Consider the following 12,679-nt stretch of genomic DNA (forward strand, 5'->3'; position numbering starts at 1 on the left):
AAAATGGCGTTTATCGCTTTTTGGAACCAAACTCTTCAAATATATAAATGTATATACATGTAAATATTTTAAATATATATACTGTATGTGTGCGTATTTATACATACATAATAAATATACAGAGTACACATACATATATATATTATGTAAACAAAAACTTTTATTTTGGATGCGATTAATCGCGATTAATCATTTGACAGCACTATTTTGAATACATTTTTCAGGGTTAACAAAGTCCATTTTAAACATTTCCTGATATATCCATTATGAGAAATGTAAAAAGAGCTTTCTAGACCACTGATATGACATAAGTCTTCACCTCATGTGACGATTATGTAATTTCCAACAAATGTCAAAACATTTATTAATTTCAATTATTTTCAAAACATTTCTTTCTTGAGTGTAAAACTATTGTCTATTATTTACAACTTGCAAGTAATTCAAATATAAAGAACCTTTGGTGAAGAATACACACCTCACAGATGCTGCAGTAGTGAGCAGGTTCGTCCTTGGTCCTTCCATGCCAAACTAGCTCTTTTCCAGCAGCTATAAGCGCCTCCCTCAACGTCTGACACTGCTTTAGTGTCCTCAACAAACAATACCTGAGGAGAAGGAACAGACCGTATTTAACACTTCCATTAATCTGCTTGAAATTTCAGTCACGCTAAACTTCATAATTTTGACCTCTCAAAGAATCACATTCATAAATGTGGTGCAGTAGACTCACTTGATCATCTCAAAGAGTTTGTGGTCTGACACTTTGATGTTCCTGGCCATGTTCCAAGAGAGGTGAATCATGGGAACGATGGATTTGACACACTGGAGTTTGTTCCACTCAAAGCGTTCCACAGCTAACTTGTACTGATGCGCTGAGGAAGAACAAATAAGAATTAAACGCTTTGAACAGTTAACAAATAGATTAACTACACTTTAACTTAAGGTTTAAGGCTATATCAAATATACTGATATTATGTTTCACTTTTATTATTATATTTTACTTTATAAGGCCGTAAAATATCACCTTCTTCAAAATTGATATGCATAACCGTTTAAAACCAAGTGAGCTGCCTACCAAGACAGCATTTTGTTGTTGTTTTATTCATGGCCTTTTAAAATTAAATATATGTATCCTTCTTTGATAAAATGATCTAAAAAAATTAAATAATTAACTTGCGGACTCTGGTCCGAATCCAGACTGCGAGATGCGTCCATGCGGACCGTGAAGGCTTTTGACATAATGAAATAAATAAATTGCATTTTCAAAATTTAGGAAAGTTGACGGGTCCTTAAAAAGTCTTAAATGGTACAAGAAAGTCTTAATTATGATTTCAGGAGGGGGACAGAAAGACAAGAATTGTGATTAGACTTCAAAAGGCTATTCATTGAATAAATATGAGCGTTGCACTTTCAAAGTCAGCTGCTGCGCTGCTTTGTGTACTGCCGTTCCGAAAGCGCCACCTGCTGGAAGAGAATGACTTTCCATTTTCAATCAGCCCGTCTGCTGTTGTCAAAGACCAATGTGAAAATCAACCTATGTTTTTAAGCAGCAAAAACAGAGTTGTAAATGTGAACTGGTGGATCGACAAGATAATGTATTATAAAAATGTAAACAATTAAGACTGTAAAATATATTTATATGTTATTTAATTAATAATACTTGATTGATAATAATTGTTTAAATTATAAGAATTGATACCTTTGACTCTTAAAGGCTGAAATGTGAAGTTCATCATTTTATAAAACCTTTTGTTTTTGTGAAAACCTGCATCTGAACTGTAAATCATGCTTTTTACAGTCATTTTAATAAAAAATTTTTTTGTGTGTTCAGGTCTTGAAAAGGTCTTTAAAAGTCTTGAATTTAAGCTTAAATATCCTGCAGATACCCTGGTCTGGCAAAAACCATAAACTGTTTTTATATACAATTGTCCGGACCTCGGCTGGTGAAGAGAGTTCATTACTGGCACCTCAAGCCGTTTTAGTTGAAGAACACTGGTCTAGAGTGTCCGTACGGTGTGCACATATTTTCTATCATATGCCCGTTTTGGCCCCTGGTGGTCCAATATCAGTAATAAGCAACTCAACATTTACCAGTGAGTGGTCCTACATTCCAGGCAATGTTGTTGCACCAGCCAATAGCCTGAACCCAATGCACAGTGCCTGTATTGAGCCAGACCAGATCACCTGGTCGCTGGATAAAGCGATACACTGGAACACTGGCCTCATACAAGTCCTCTAGATTTGGCCACCATGAGCCCATTAGGTAATTTATATTATTCCTGCATTAAGAGAATATGTCAGTCAGTAAGACATAGACTTACAAACAAGCTTAAATTCATATTTTACATTAAACTTATGGTAAAACATAAAAAATACGGTGTTTTAGCATAATTAAAGCATTTTTGATTGTGCTTACTTTTCACAGAAGTCATTTATGACACCCCAGTACGGCTCAGGAACAGCAAACCATTCACAATCTCCAGGGCCGATGTTAATGTTCACAGAGCAGAAGTTGTTATTTTCTTGATGACCTGAATGGAAAAAGAAATATTTTTGATTAACATCCCGACTTTCACGTAATTCTGTAATGTCTGTATTTGAGAAATGTCTCGGTAAAGCACAGCGAGATGTGCATGTGCTTGCGTGCCAATGAGCTGACCTGGCGTCCTGCTGCCTGGGACCTTCATATAGAGCTGGACTGTGTTCATGCCGAGAATGGTGTGGCCCACATGACTGAGCAGATTCCCTGCAGACACCACCCGCACGAAGGCAGGTAGCTTACTCAACTCAGCCAGCTGCAGCTTCCACCTGCAAGACCACAGGGAGAAGAGGTCAGATGCAGCGACCTAACATGTCTCCTGTTCCATCATAACTCTAGGAGTCTGTCTAAACACTGCAAGACATCTGAAAAGGCCCATTTAACACTCGCAATCCTCCTTCAGACTTCAATTAAACTCTCTAGAGCATCTTGATGAAGCACTAAACCACATGAGGCATGCATTAAAGTGATTTTATTACTGTTAAAGGTTATTAAGCACAACATGAAGCTGAGTGCCTTTTCACCATGGTAAAAAACATTTCATGAACTCAAGTGGCTTACTGTTTTTATAAAGGACATTTGACCATTAAAGAAACAAGTGTTTAAAATATTACAGTTATTTCAGATTCTGCAAGGAGACTATTATCCTAGAATTCATCAAATTGATCAAGAATTACTGTAAAGACATTTGTTACAAATTATTGTAACTAATTCTATTATAAATAAATGACAAAAAACAATTTACAATAAATAAATGTGTAATCAATACTACAGAAACCGAAAACAGCACTGTAGCTGTTCCACACTTCTTGAAGCTGCAATCATTTTCTACTAAGAAATATTTCTCATATTTACCAAGAAAAGTAATAAGAACCTTTCTAAATGACAAAATTAGCACATTAGGAAGCTCTATTCAACACTCCAGTCTACTACCACAGCTATAATGTTCAATTTTAAAAAGTCTAAAAATAGAAAAAGCCTATTTTAACTTTTGTGCTGAAAATCCTTTACCCAATTTAGGGTCACTGGTCAAAAATGACAGGCCTTTTAAAAAAAAATGCTTGTAAATCTCTTGTTTTCTTTCAATTAGGATTGGTCATGGGCCTTATTGATCTAAGCTTATTCACCTCAGAGTCAGTAAGTTTAGTCCAATGTGTTAACAATAACTAGCATTTTTAGGAAAATGAAAATCTAACGTGGGTCAAAACGACAGGAACACAACATGAGGGTTAAACTGTAATAATAATATATCTAATATATATCTTCAATTTTACAACCAAATGTTGTGCCTGCAAATGCATTTTCATAAAAAAAAGTTGCAGCTTCACAATGACTTTGGGACTTTAAAGGATTAGTTCACTCCAGAATTAAAATTTTCTGATTTCCTGATTCTTTGATTTTACCACCCCCCGGAATATTTTCCTCAAAAACCTTAATTTCTTTTTGACTTAGCTCTTTGTTTGTGTACTCCTGTGGATGACATGGGGGTGAGTAAAGTATCAGGAAATTTGAATTCTGGAGTGAACTAATCCTTTAATGCGCGAGCAGATCTGCAACTTTGTATTGCGTATTAGATGGTTTGCGCTTGAATGCTTAGAAGGGGAACAAAGCCAGTGAGCACTTACTTTTTCTCATCTGACAAGTCAATGTTGGTCCCAAACTTGATGTGCTTAAAGGGACCTCTTCTTCTGCGGACCACACTGAAACAAACACAGGCTCCAGTTAAAGACTATGGTTCTGTCAAAAGTGTTTAAAACCTTTAGACTTTAATTGAACATGGACTTACTTTTCTGATGGAGCAGATTCTGTGTCTGAGTGGTCTTTCTGCCCTTTCTTTTCATTTTCCTCCTGTTAGATACAAAATGCGAAAAAGCAAACATTAGAATCAAAGCACCAATCATGAAGTGTTTCACAGTATCAATAGCATTCAGTGTCTATCTTTGGGTGCTTTTACACTTGGTTTGATTGCTTGGTCCGAACCAGAGTTCAATTGCTTCCCCCGCTGGTTTGTTTTCACACGGATAGTTTTTGGTTCCAAACCACGGTACGTTTGTGTCATCATAGCGGCAGCTGTTCATCCCTTTTGCTAGGTAACAACTATGTAGAAGACGGCAAAATGAATGGATGCTTGCTTGCTTCATTTTTGTACTTTGGAATTTAAAAATGTAGCTTCGTTTCCAAAGCGCCAACACAGCACCACATGCGTCTATTTGTCACGACTAGGGATGTCAATTTTCAATAATTTCCATGATCGATCGTCGTTTAAATTAACGATCAATTAATCGTTAACCTTAATGCTGCCATGAGACGTCTGCCCGACGTGCAGATCATGTCTATATTGCGTCGGTCAGTTCAGGACCGTATCTGTACGTCTAATCGACGTGCAAATCCGGTACGGGATCTGGACGTCAGACTACGATGTCCCTTGGACGTAGATATGCAGTTCAAAATTTGAAGATCTGACGAGGAGTTTTTTTGGACGTCTGTACAACGTGCAAAACAGGTTCAGGAAATCAACGTAAGAACTTTTTATACAAATAAACATGACAAAGCAATCCAGTGAGATTAAAAAAAAAAGTAAAAATCACGTCTATTAATATTTAGGCATTGTTTCTTTTCCTAAATCCTCACCGTCTAACCCTCTAATTTCGCAGGTTTATTTTATTGTCATTCACTTTTTATCACTGTTTTCGCATCTAAGGGAAATGAAAGATTTTATGGCCATGAATTAAGAATTTGTTTGATTTATTAATTTGTTCCCTCATTTTACTTAAATCATGGGTTATTTAAGGAACAAAATTAATGAAACATGGACAGTGGCCACAAATTAATAAGTCGTAGGAATGAATTAACAAGTTGTAGGAATGAATAGCCTATCTGTCCTGTGTCCCGCAGCCCTGCAAAGCGCAGAGCCCGATATGAAAGAATTATCTGGGGAAATGACTTAGTTACTACATTTCTATTGCTTTCCATGTTGAAGAACTTTGTGTTGTTTCTATTTTAATGTACTTTTAAAGTTTAAATCACATTAAAAGCTTAATTTGTACATTATGAATGAATGATGATGCATTTATATACCGTCACCGTCATTCACAGCCGCTCGCACGTGTTTTGCGCATGAGCCGCACGCAGCCCAAAATTAAACGACTTAATCTACCATGATAGCTTTAATCGATTGCACCTCTTATCGACAATTAATCGATCATCGATTAATCGTTGACATCCCTAGTCACAACTGTAATGCAAAGGTTCAAAAGAACACGGTGCGAACAGAAATGAGATCTAAATTCTCTCTGCTGCAGCATGTCACTCACGCTTATCAGGAAAGCGATTGAGTAAACACACATACATATTTTGATCAATTCATAGGTCATTAATAGCAGTTCACTTCCGTGATTTAGTACGACTGCATTCACATCAGAAGCAAACCGTACCGGAGTTCGCATGAACCACACCCCAGACCACCCTTTTAGGCGGACTCGGGTACAGTTCGCAGGTGCGCACCAAAAGTGCTAGTGTGAAATGGCATGACAGTCACACAAAAACATACATACACTCAAACTCCTGGCACGAGGAGGAAATGTGGATTGTTGACATACTGGCCCCACTTCAGAGCGAATGGACAATCAAGAGTGCAAGATTCTAGCCATTATTTTTTGTATGCGTGTTACGACCAAGAAATCTAAAGCCACGTTAAACTGATGCCACTAATGAATTATTCTCTCAACATTTTAGGATTGCATGTTTTTTTCTTTAACGTGTGAATTATGACAACTCACCCGCAACGATTCCTGGAAAGACGAGGCCTGGTACTGAGCGTATCTGGCGATGGTGGTGTGAGACCGGCTGCTCTCAAAACACCACATCTTCCTGCTTCCCGCCCCATCCCAGTTCTCTTTGCAAGCAAGAATTTATCAGTCTTGCTTATTACTAGTCACTAGATAGATTAGCAAATGCATATGAAATTAGCACTGCATAAACAAACAAATAAATAAAACTGTGCATACTATACACTACTATTTAAACAATTTTTTTTTTTATGTCTCTTCTGCTCACCAAGGCTACATTTGCAACTTAAAATAACTTTTCTGTTTTAATATTATTAGTGTCACAAAACATTTCTTATAATTATCAATGTTGAAAACTGTTGTGCCACATATTATTTCTCTGGAAACCTTGGAATATTTTCCCCCCAAGATTCTTTGATTAATATAGAAAGTTCAAAAGAACAGCAATATTAATTTGAAATAGAATTGTTTGCAAACTTACAAACGTCTTAACTGTTACTTTTGATCAATTTAGTGCATCCTTGCTCAATAAAAGTATAAATTTCTAAAAAAAAAAAAAAACATACTGACACCAAACTTTTAAAGGGTACCATATACAGCTACTACTGTATATTGGCAGTGTATTGAAAGCAATCAAAGACCATCTTGAAGAGAACCACACAGCTGTATATTTTACAGACACACCCCTAACAGAGTTAGTAGACAAGTCCCATGACGTTTCCCATCAAAGCCTATAAAATGACAAAATATAATACAATAAAAAATATAATACTAAACAAAAGCAGTAGTTCAACTACCTTTCAAATAATTAACAGCTCCCCCCTGCAAATCTTTTTTTTTTTAGCACAAATCAGTTTCACTCACATAAATACTAGGAGTGGGAGAATTGAGCTTGTCCTTTGGCAGAGGAGGGAAGGGTGCAGGTGGTAACCGTGGAGGGGGACACTTGTCCAGCAAGATGCTGTTACTGGACACACCATTCTTCCCCAGGTTTCTGTAAAATAATTTTCATGAGATATTAATTAGCACATGTCCAGATGGCTATACATAATATAATATAATAAAAACTATAATACATCATTTATATCCAAATCTCATTTTAATAGACTGCATGCTGCGGTGAAGATTGTAATCTCTGATGTATTCTTGTCTACATGACAGGGACACTGAGGGTCAGCACATGTGCTGTTGCTTTCTAGACACAGGTGGAGCCACAAGCCAGATCACTAGAGACAGAGAGACACACTGGCAATGTCCTTCCCCATCAACAGCCATTCCAGTCAAAACAAACAGTTAATAAGACTGTAAGCACTGAGGAAATGTCCCACTTTAACCAACATGCCAGAAGGTCAAAAGTTCAGTAACTAAAATGTCTCTAAATAATTACAGCTGTGAGGCTGGAGCATAGTCATGCTGGTTTTTGTTTGGAAGCGGAACCTTGGTGATTATAAAAACTGACCAGTTTTACTCTGCCTGACATTTTCTGCAGCTTAGTCTCTGTGTTTTTGGGTAGTGTGGTACTTTCGCTGTCATTTTTAATGATGGAATAGCTTTTTTAACATGCTGTGGCATAGAAAATATTTTGCAAGCAAGAATTTATCAGTCTTGCTTATTACTAGTCACTAGATAGATTAGCAAATGCATATGAAATTAGCACTGCATAAACAAACAAATAAATAAAACTGTGCATACTATACACTACTATTTAAACAATTTTTTTTTTTATGTCTCTTCTGCTCACCAAGGCTACATTTGCAACTTAAAATAACTTTTCTGTTTTAATATATTTAGTGTCACAAAACATTTATTATAATTATCAATGTTGAAAACTGTTGTGCCACATATTATTTCTCTGGAAACCTTGGAATATTTTCCCCCCAAGATTCTTTGATTAATATAGAAAGTTCAAAAGAACAGCAATATTAATTTGAAATAGAATTGTTTGCAAACTTACAAACGTCTTAACTGTTACTTTTGATCAATTTAGTGCATCCTTTCTCAATAAAAGTATAAATTTCTTAAAAAAAAAACACTGACACCAAACTTTTAAAGGGTACCATATACAGCTACTACTGTATATTGGCAGTGTATTGAAAGCAATCAAAGACCATCTTGAAGAGAACCACACAGCTGTATATTTTACAGACACACCCCTAACAGAGTTAGTAGACAAGTCCCATGACGTTTCCCATCAAAGCCTATAAAATGACAAAATATAATACAATAAAAAATATAATACTAAACAAAAGCAGTAGTTCAACTACCTTTCAAATAATTAACAGCTCACCACTGCAAATCTTTTTTTTTTAGCACAAATCAAAACAATACATCAAGTCATCAGCCTAAAACATCATTTTACAGCAGATTTAAACCAAATCAACTAGGATGGATTTGTATTACGCCAGAAAAGGTGATGATGTGGTCTGGCTAGATGTAATTACATGCACACAAAAAAAGCTGATAATCCTGTTAAGGTGGCTTAGTATAACCATAACCAAAAAACAGCACAAAATCTGTCAAGAAATCTGTTTGGAATTCTGCACAACTAGGCTCAAATGCATGCAGGAATGAGTAACTTACCTGCATGCTTTCAGCACGTCACTGGAGCTGGGGTAGATGGAGACAGAGGACCACGGGGCAAACGAGGGAGGCATGGGTTTATGACAAACCAGCGGAGATGCCACCTTCAAGGGGCTCTGAGAGTCCTCCAGACCTTTGCCATTGAGCGTGGGGCTGTTAACACTATTCTGAGTGCTGTGATGGTCTGCAGATTTGGGTGAGGGTGTGGCTGTGGACATGGCAGAACACGGGGAGGAGGCCACCGAGTTTTCCTGCACCTTAAGCCCCGGGTGCAGACTTGGGTGAATGTTGTTAACCTTTGTGCCGGCAGCCGTCAATCCACCGCAATTACTATGATTACTATCATTGGCTTTTCCAATCAACAAGGCAGAGAGCTGAGGATTGTCTGAACTAAGTACACCTGGTGAGCAGGGTTTCGCCCCAGCAGCGTCTGCCTGGCCCTGATGGACGTGATTAGGCAGTCCTTCTGCAGTGGCAGTGCTGTTAGGCGTCCCTGCGAAATGCCCATTTCCTGAAGGCTTGCTCTCTTTGGTGTGAACCATGCCTTGCTGTCCACCTGAGGTAGCAGAGTGAGAGGAGCGAGGGGAGGGGATGTGATTGTGACTGGCCTCCGGTGCTAACGTGTCGCTGGCTGTGGCCGAACGTCCGACCTGATTTGGAACGCCAGTGCCGGCTGCCGGGGTAGGCTGGGAAGTCCCAGCGGAAGAGAAAGGCTGCTCGCCATTAGGATCTGCTGAACATGAACCTGGACTCTTCTGAAGCCCCTGCAATAAAGATAAAGTGAAAGGAATACTGGGTTAAGCAGTGAAATACATCTTACATCCTACCTTCATTCAAAACTAGAGAAATATTTATACAGTATATTTATACATAATACAGTAAATATTTATCCATGGCATGTAATATTTTGGCTTTCATCACTATGTTTACCCTTCTTCAGAAAAAAAAAAAAGATCCAAATTTTGAGCTGGAGAAGTTTCTGAAATGTGGATGATTTGCCACAGAAGGACTCTAAAGAACTTCAATATTGTACATAACATGATAATGATCTTATAATGACGAGGACATTATAATCTCACCTGAGTGGAGTTGATGTGTTGGCTTTTCCACGGTTCATCATCCATGCTGCTGCTGGTGGGGGTTGTGCAGTTATGAGGTAGTGCGTTTTGCCGCAAATAAGGCACGTTTATGTTGCTCCCCATTCCTGGGAGGTGATTATTGCCCACAGAGACGGTATCTGTGTTACCCAGGGTTCCAGCCATGCATGGGGCGGGGCTTGCAGGGACAGGTCCATTGGCTATTGGCTGAGCAGCGCATCGTGAGTGGGCGGAGGGAGTGCGGGAAAGAGCAATGTGTGGATGGTGAGAGGAGGATGTGGAATTAGAGTTCATAGGCAGTGAGGGGTCGGCTATAGGACCGTTGGACACACTGGGTCGTATCTGACCCATAGCATTCAGCCTCATCTGTTGGGCAGAGCAAGAGTGATGGCAAACCATCAATATTAAAATCTACCAAAAAGTTTGCAGTCTGCTATGCACCACTTTACACGATCCATACCTGCTGATTCTGTTGCATTAGACTGAGCTGCTTTTCCAACTGTTCCAGCATCTGCAGCTGCACTGGCTTCAGATTAGCCCTGTTGGTCCGTAACTGTTCCAGAAGCTGAGTTAAAAAATAAAATAAAATAAAATACAGAATAGTTTACTTTGGATAGTTCATAAGAATTATGATTTTTTTTTTAAAGAAGTTTCTTAGCCTCTCACCAAGGCTGCACGTATTCTAATAAAAATACAGTAAATCCAGTAATATTGTGAAATACTATTAAAATGTAAAAGAACTGTTATCTGTTTTAATATATTTTAAAATGTAATTTATTCCTGTGATAGCAAAGCTGAACAGTTTACAGATGTAGAAACATCCAGAATGAGCAACCAACCTGAAGCTTCTGTGGGGTTAAACTCCAATTGGGGACTTGATGATGACCTGGAACATTTGCCCAGGAATCAGGTGAATTCTGATGGTGAGACGAGAAACCCGTAAATAATCAAACATCACATGACAGTTGTAATAGATAAAAAAAAAAAAAACTAAAATGCTGTCCTTTAGTACCCTGGCTGGACTAGCAGTCCTCTTCCTTTTGGCTGGGCCGGACTGGTCATCAGTCTGGCCAGAGACCATATGAGGGGGAAGAGACTGGCCTGGGATTTGGGACTGGCCTTCATTGCTCTGATGAGCTTTGCAGGTGTTCTGCTATTGGCAACAAATACAGAATTGCAGCTAGGACAGTTGCATGAACATTTCACTAAAGCAACCCAAATTGTGTTTTTGCACCACTTTGACAATGAAGCATCAGTACTGATACTTTCAGTTTCAAACTGCTCCTTTACACAATAAGCAAAAGGCCAGGTCAAGAGAAAGTTTATGCCAACTTTACCACTCACGATTTTATCAGTTAAATATATGAGAAATATATGCTAGTAGATTTAAACAGTTCCCCAAAATTAGTGACCAATATGTTGAAACAAAGGATGATGTGTGTTGATGAGTGCTATGGTCTAATGAACTAGTGGAAATAACTTTAAACCTTAGCAGTTTAAGTTTATTCTCCAGAAGCAATGTTACTAACACAACATTGTTCTGTATGACTGGAAATTAAGGACCTTTTACTGGTACTTAATCATGAAGGCCTTACCACACAATTTGATGTTTCATTAAAGGAATGTCACAGGTTCGATACAGACTAAGCTAAAAAAAATTAAAAAAGTGGTGATGGGGCTTCTGTTGATTCAAAACAACTGCCTACAAATGTACAGCCATAAACTACCCTTCCAAAGTTTGTGGTCAGCAAGATGTTTTAATGTTTTCAAAAGAAGTCTCTAAAGCTCAACAAAAGTTTCATTTATTTGATACAGTAAAAACAGTAATATAGTAAAACATGGTTACGATATAAAAAAAGTTAATTTTATTATATTATAAAACGTAATAACTTCATTACTTCAGTGTCACGTGATCTTTCAGGAATTATTCTAATATGCTGATATGGTGATCAAGAAACATTTTTGATTATCATCAATGTTGACAGTTGTGCTGCTTAAAATCTTACTGACCCCAAACTTTTAAATGGTAGTGAATATATAATATTTAATAGTTATCTGGCTGTACTGTACAGTAAATATCTTGTTGCAGCCACAACATATACTTTAAAAATAATAATAAATAAAAATTAAGTGACAAGTTTCAATTGTTTTCTGTTGTAAACAAAGCCACAAATGGCGTTAAGCTCAACCTGTACTGAACCCAAAACATTTCTTTAAAACGTCACAATGTCCAAGCTACCACTAACAAATCATTTTTGTGAGTCTAAAACCATTAGATGGTGTAAGAGTGGCTTGTCTAGTGGCTTGTCTACTGGCTTGTCTAGCTGATCTGTTCTCACCTGTTGTGTTGTGTTGAGCGCTCCCTGTCTGGAGGTGAGCTCTGCTGGGATTGGTAGGCTCCATGCCTCCTCAATACTAGGGAGCATTTTACTTTTACTTGGTAAACTACCTTGTGGAAGATTACACAACTGAGCCTAGAAAAAGATTGCGCAGAAAACATGTTCAATGTCGGATTCAGCTAAGCTTAAGTCAATGCAATGGTGGTATGCATGAAATCACAGATGAAAATGACACTCATATCATTCTCAGTGTATAGTATGTCAGACAAGGGGACGTGATTCAACTCAAACAGGAAGGAACTCAAAAACGAACATCTCCCTCCCCCCCACCCCCCCAAA

At 37.8% G+C, this 12,679-nt stretch overlaps 1 protein-coding gene across 1 annotated transcript in view; it reads right to left on the reverse strand.

The window, feature by feature from the left end:
- LOC107756727 (lysine-specific demethylase 6A-like) overlaps window positions 1-12,679 on the reverse strand; it is a 51,355-nt gene that overhangs the window by 10,180 nt on the left and 28,496 nt on the right. Inside the window, exons 13-27 of the mRNA XM_016573938.1 lie at window positions 12,341-12,475; window positions 11,014-11,154; window positions 10,841-10,918; window positions 10,462-10,566; window positions 9,984-10,367; window positions 8,905-9,668; window positions 7,189-7,318; window positions 6,316-6,429; window positions 4,323-4,384; window positions 4,162-4,236; window positions 2,657-2,805; window positions 2,414-2,528; window positions 2,089-2,276; window positions 728-869; window positions 476-602 (exon numbers count right to left, since the gene is read on the reverse strand). Coding sequence (XP_016429424.1) covers window positions 476-602; window positions 728-869; window positions 2,089-2,276; window positions 2,414-2,528; window positions 2,657-2,805; window positions 4,162-4,236; window positions 4,323-4,384; window positions 6,316-6,429; window positions 7,189-7,318; window positions 8,905-9,668; window positions 9,984-10,367; window positions 10,462-10,566; window positions 10,841-10,918; window positions 11,014-11,154; window positions 12,341-12,475 — 2,709 coding nt within the window. The remainder of the gene's footprint in view (window positions 1-475; window positions 603-727; window positions 870-2,088; window positions 2,277-2,413; window positions 2,529-2,656; window positions 2,806-4,161; window positions 4,237-4,322; window positions 4,385-6,315; window positions 6,430-7,188; window positions 7,319-8,904; window positions 9,669-9,983; window positions 10,368-10,461; window positions 10,567-10,840; window positions 10,919-11,013; window positions 11,155-12,340; window positions 12,476-12,679) is intronic.

This window comes from Sinocyclocheilus rhinocerous, unplaced genomic scaffold (genome assembly GCF_001515625.1).
Source record: "Sinocyclocheilus rhinocerous isolate Xijiao unplaced genomic scaffold, SAMN03320098_v1.1 scaffold382, whole genome shotgun sequence".
Classification (NCBI taxonomy): domain Eukaryota; kingdom Metazoa; phylum Chordata; class Actinopteri; order Cypriniformes; family Cyprinidae; genus Sinocyclocheilus; species Sinocyclocheilus rhinocerous.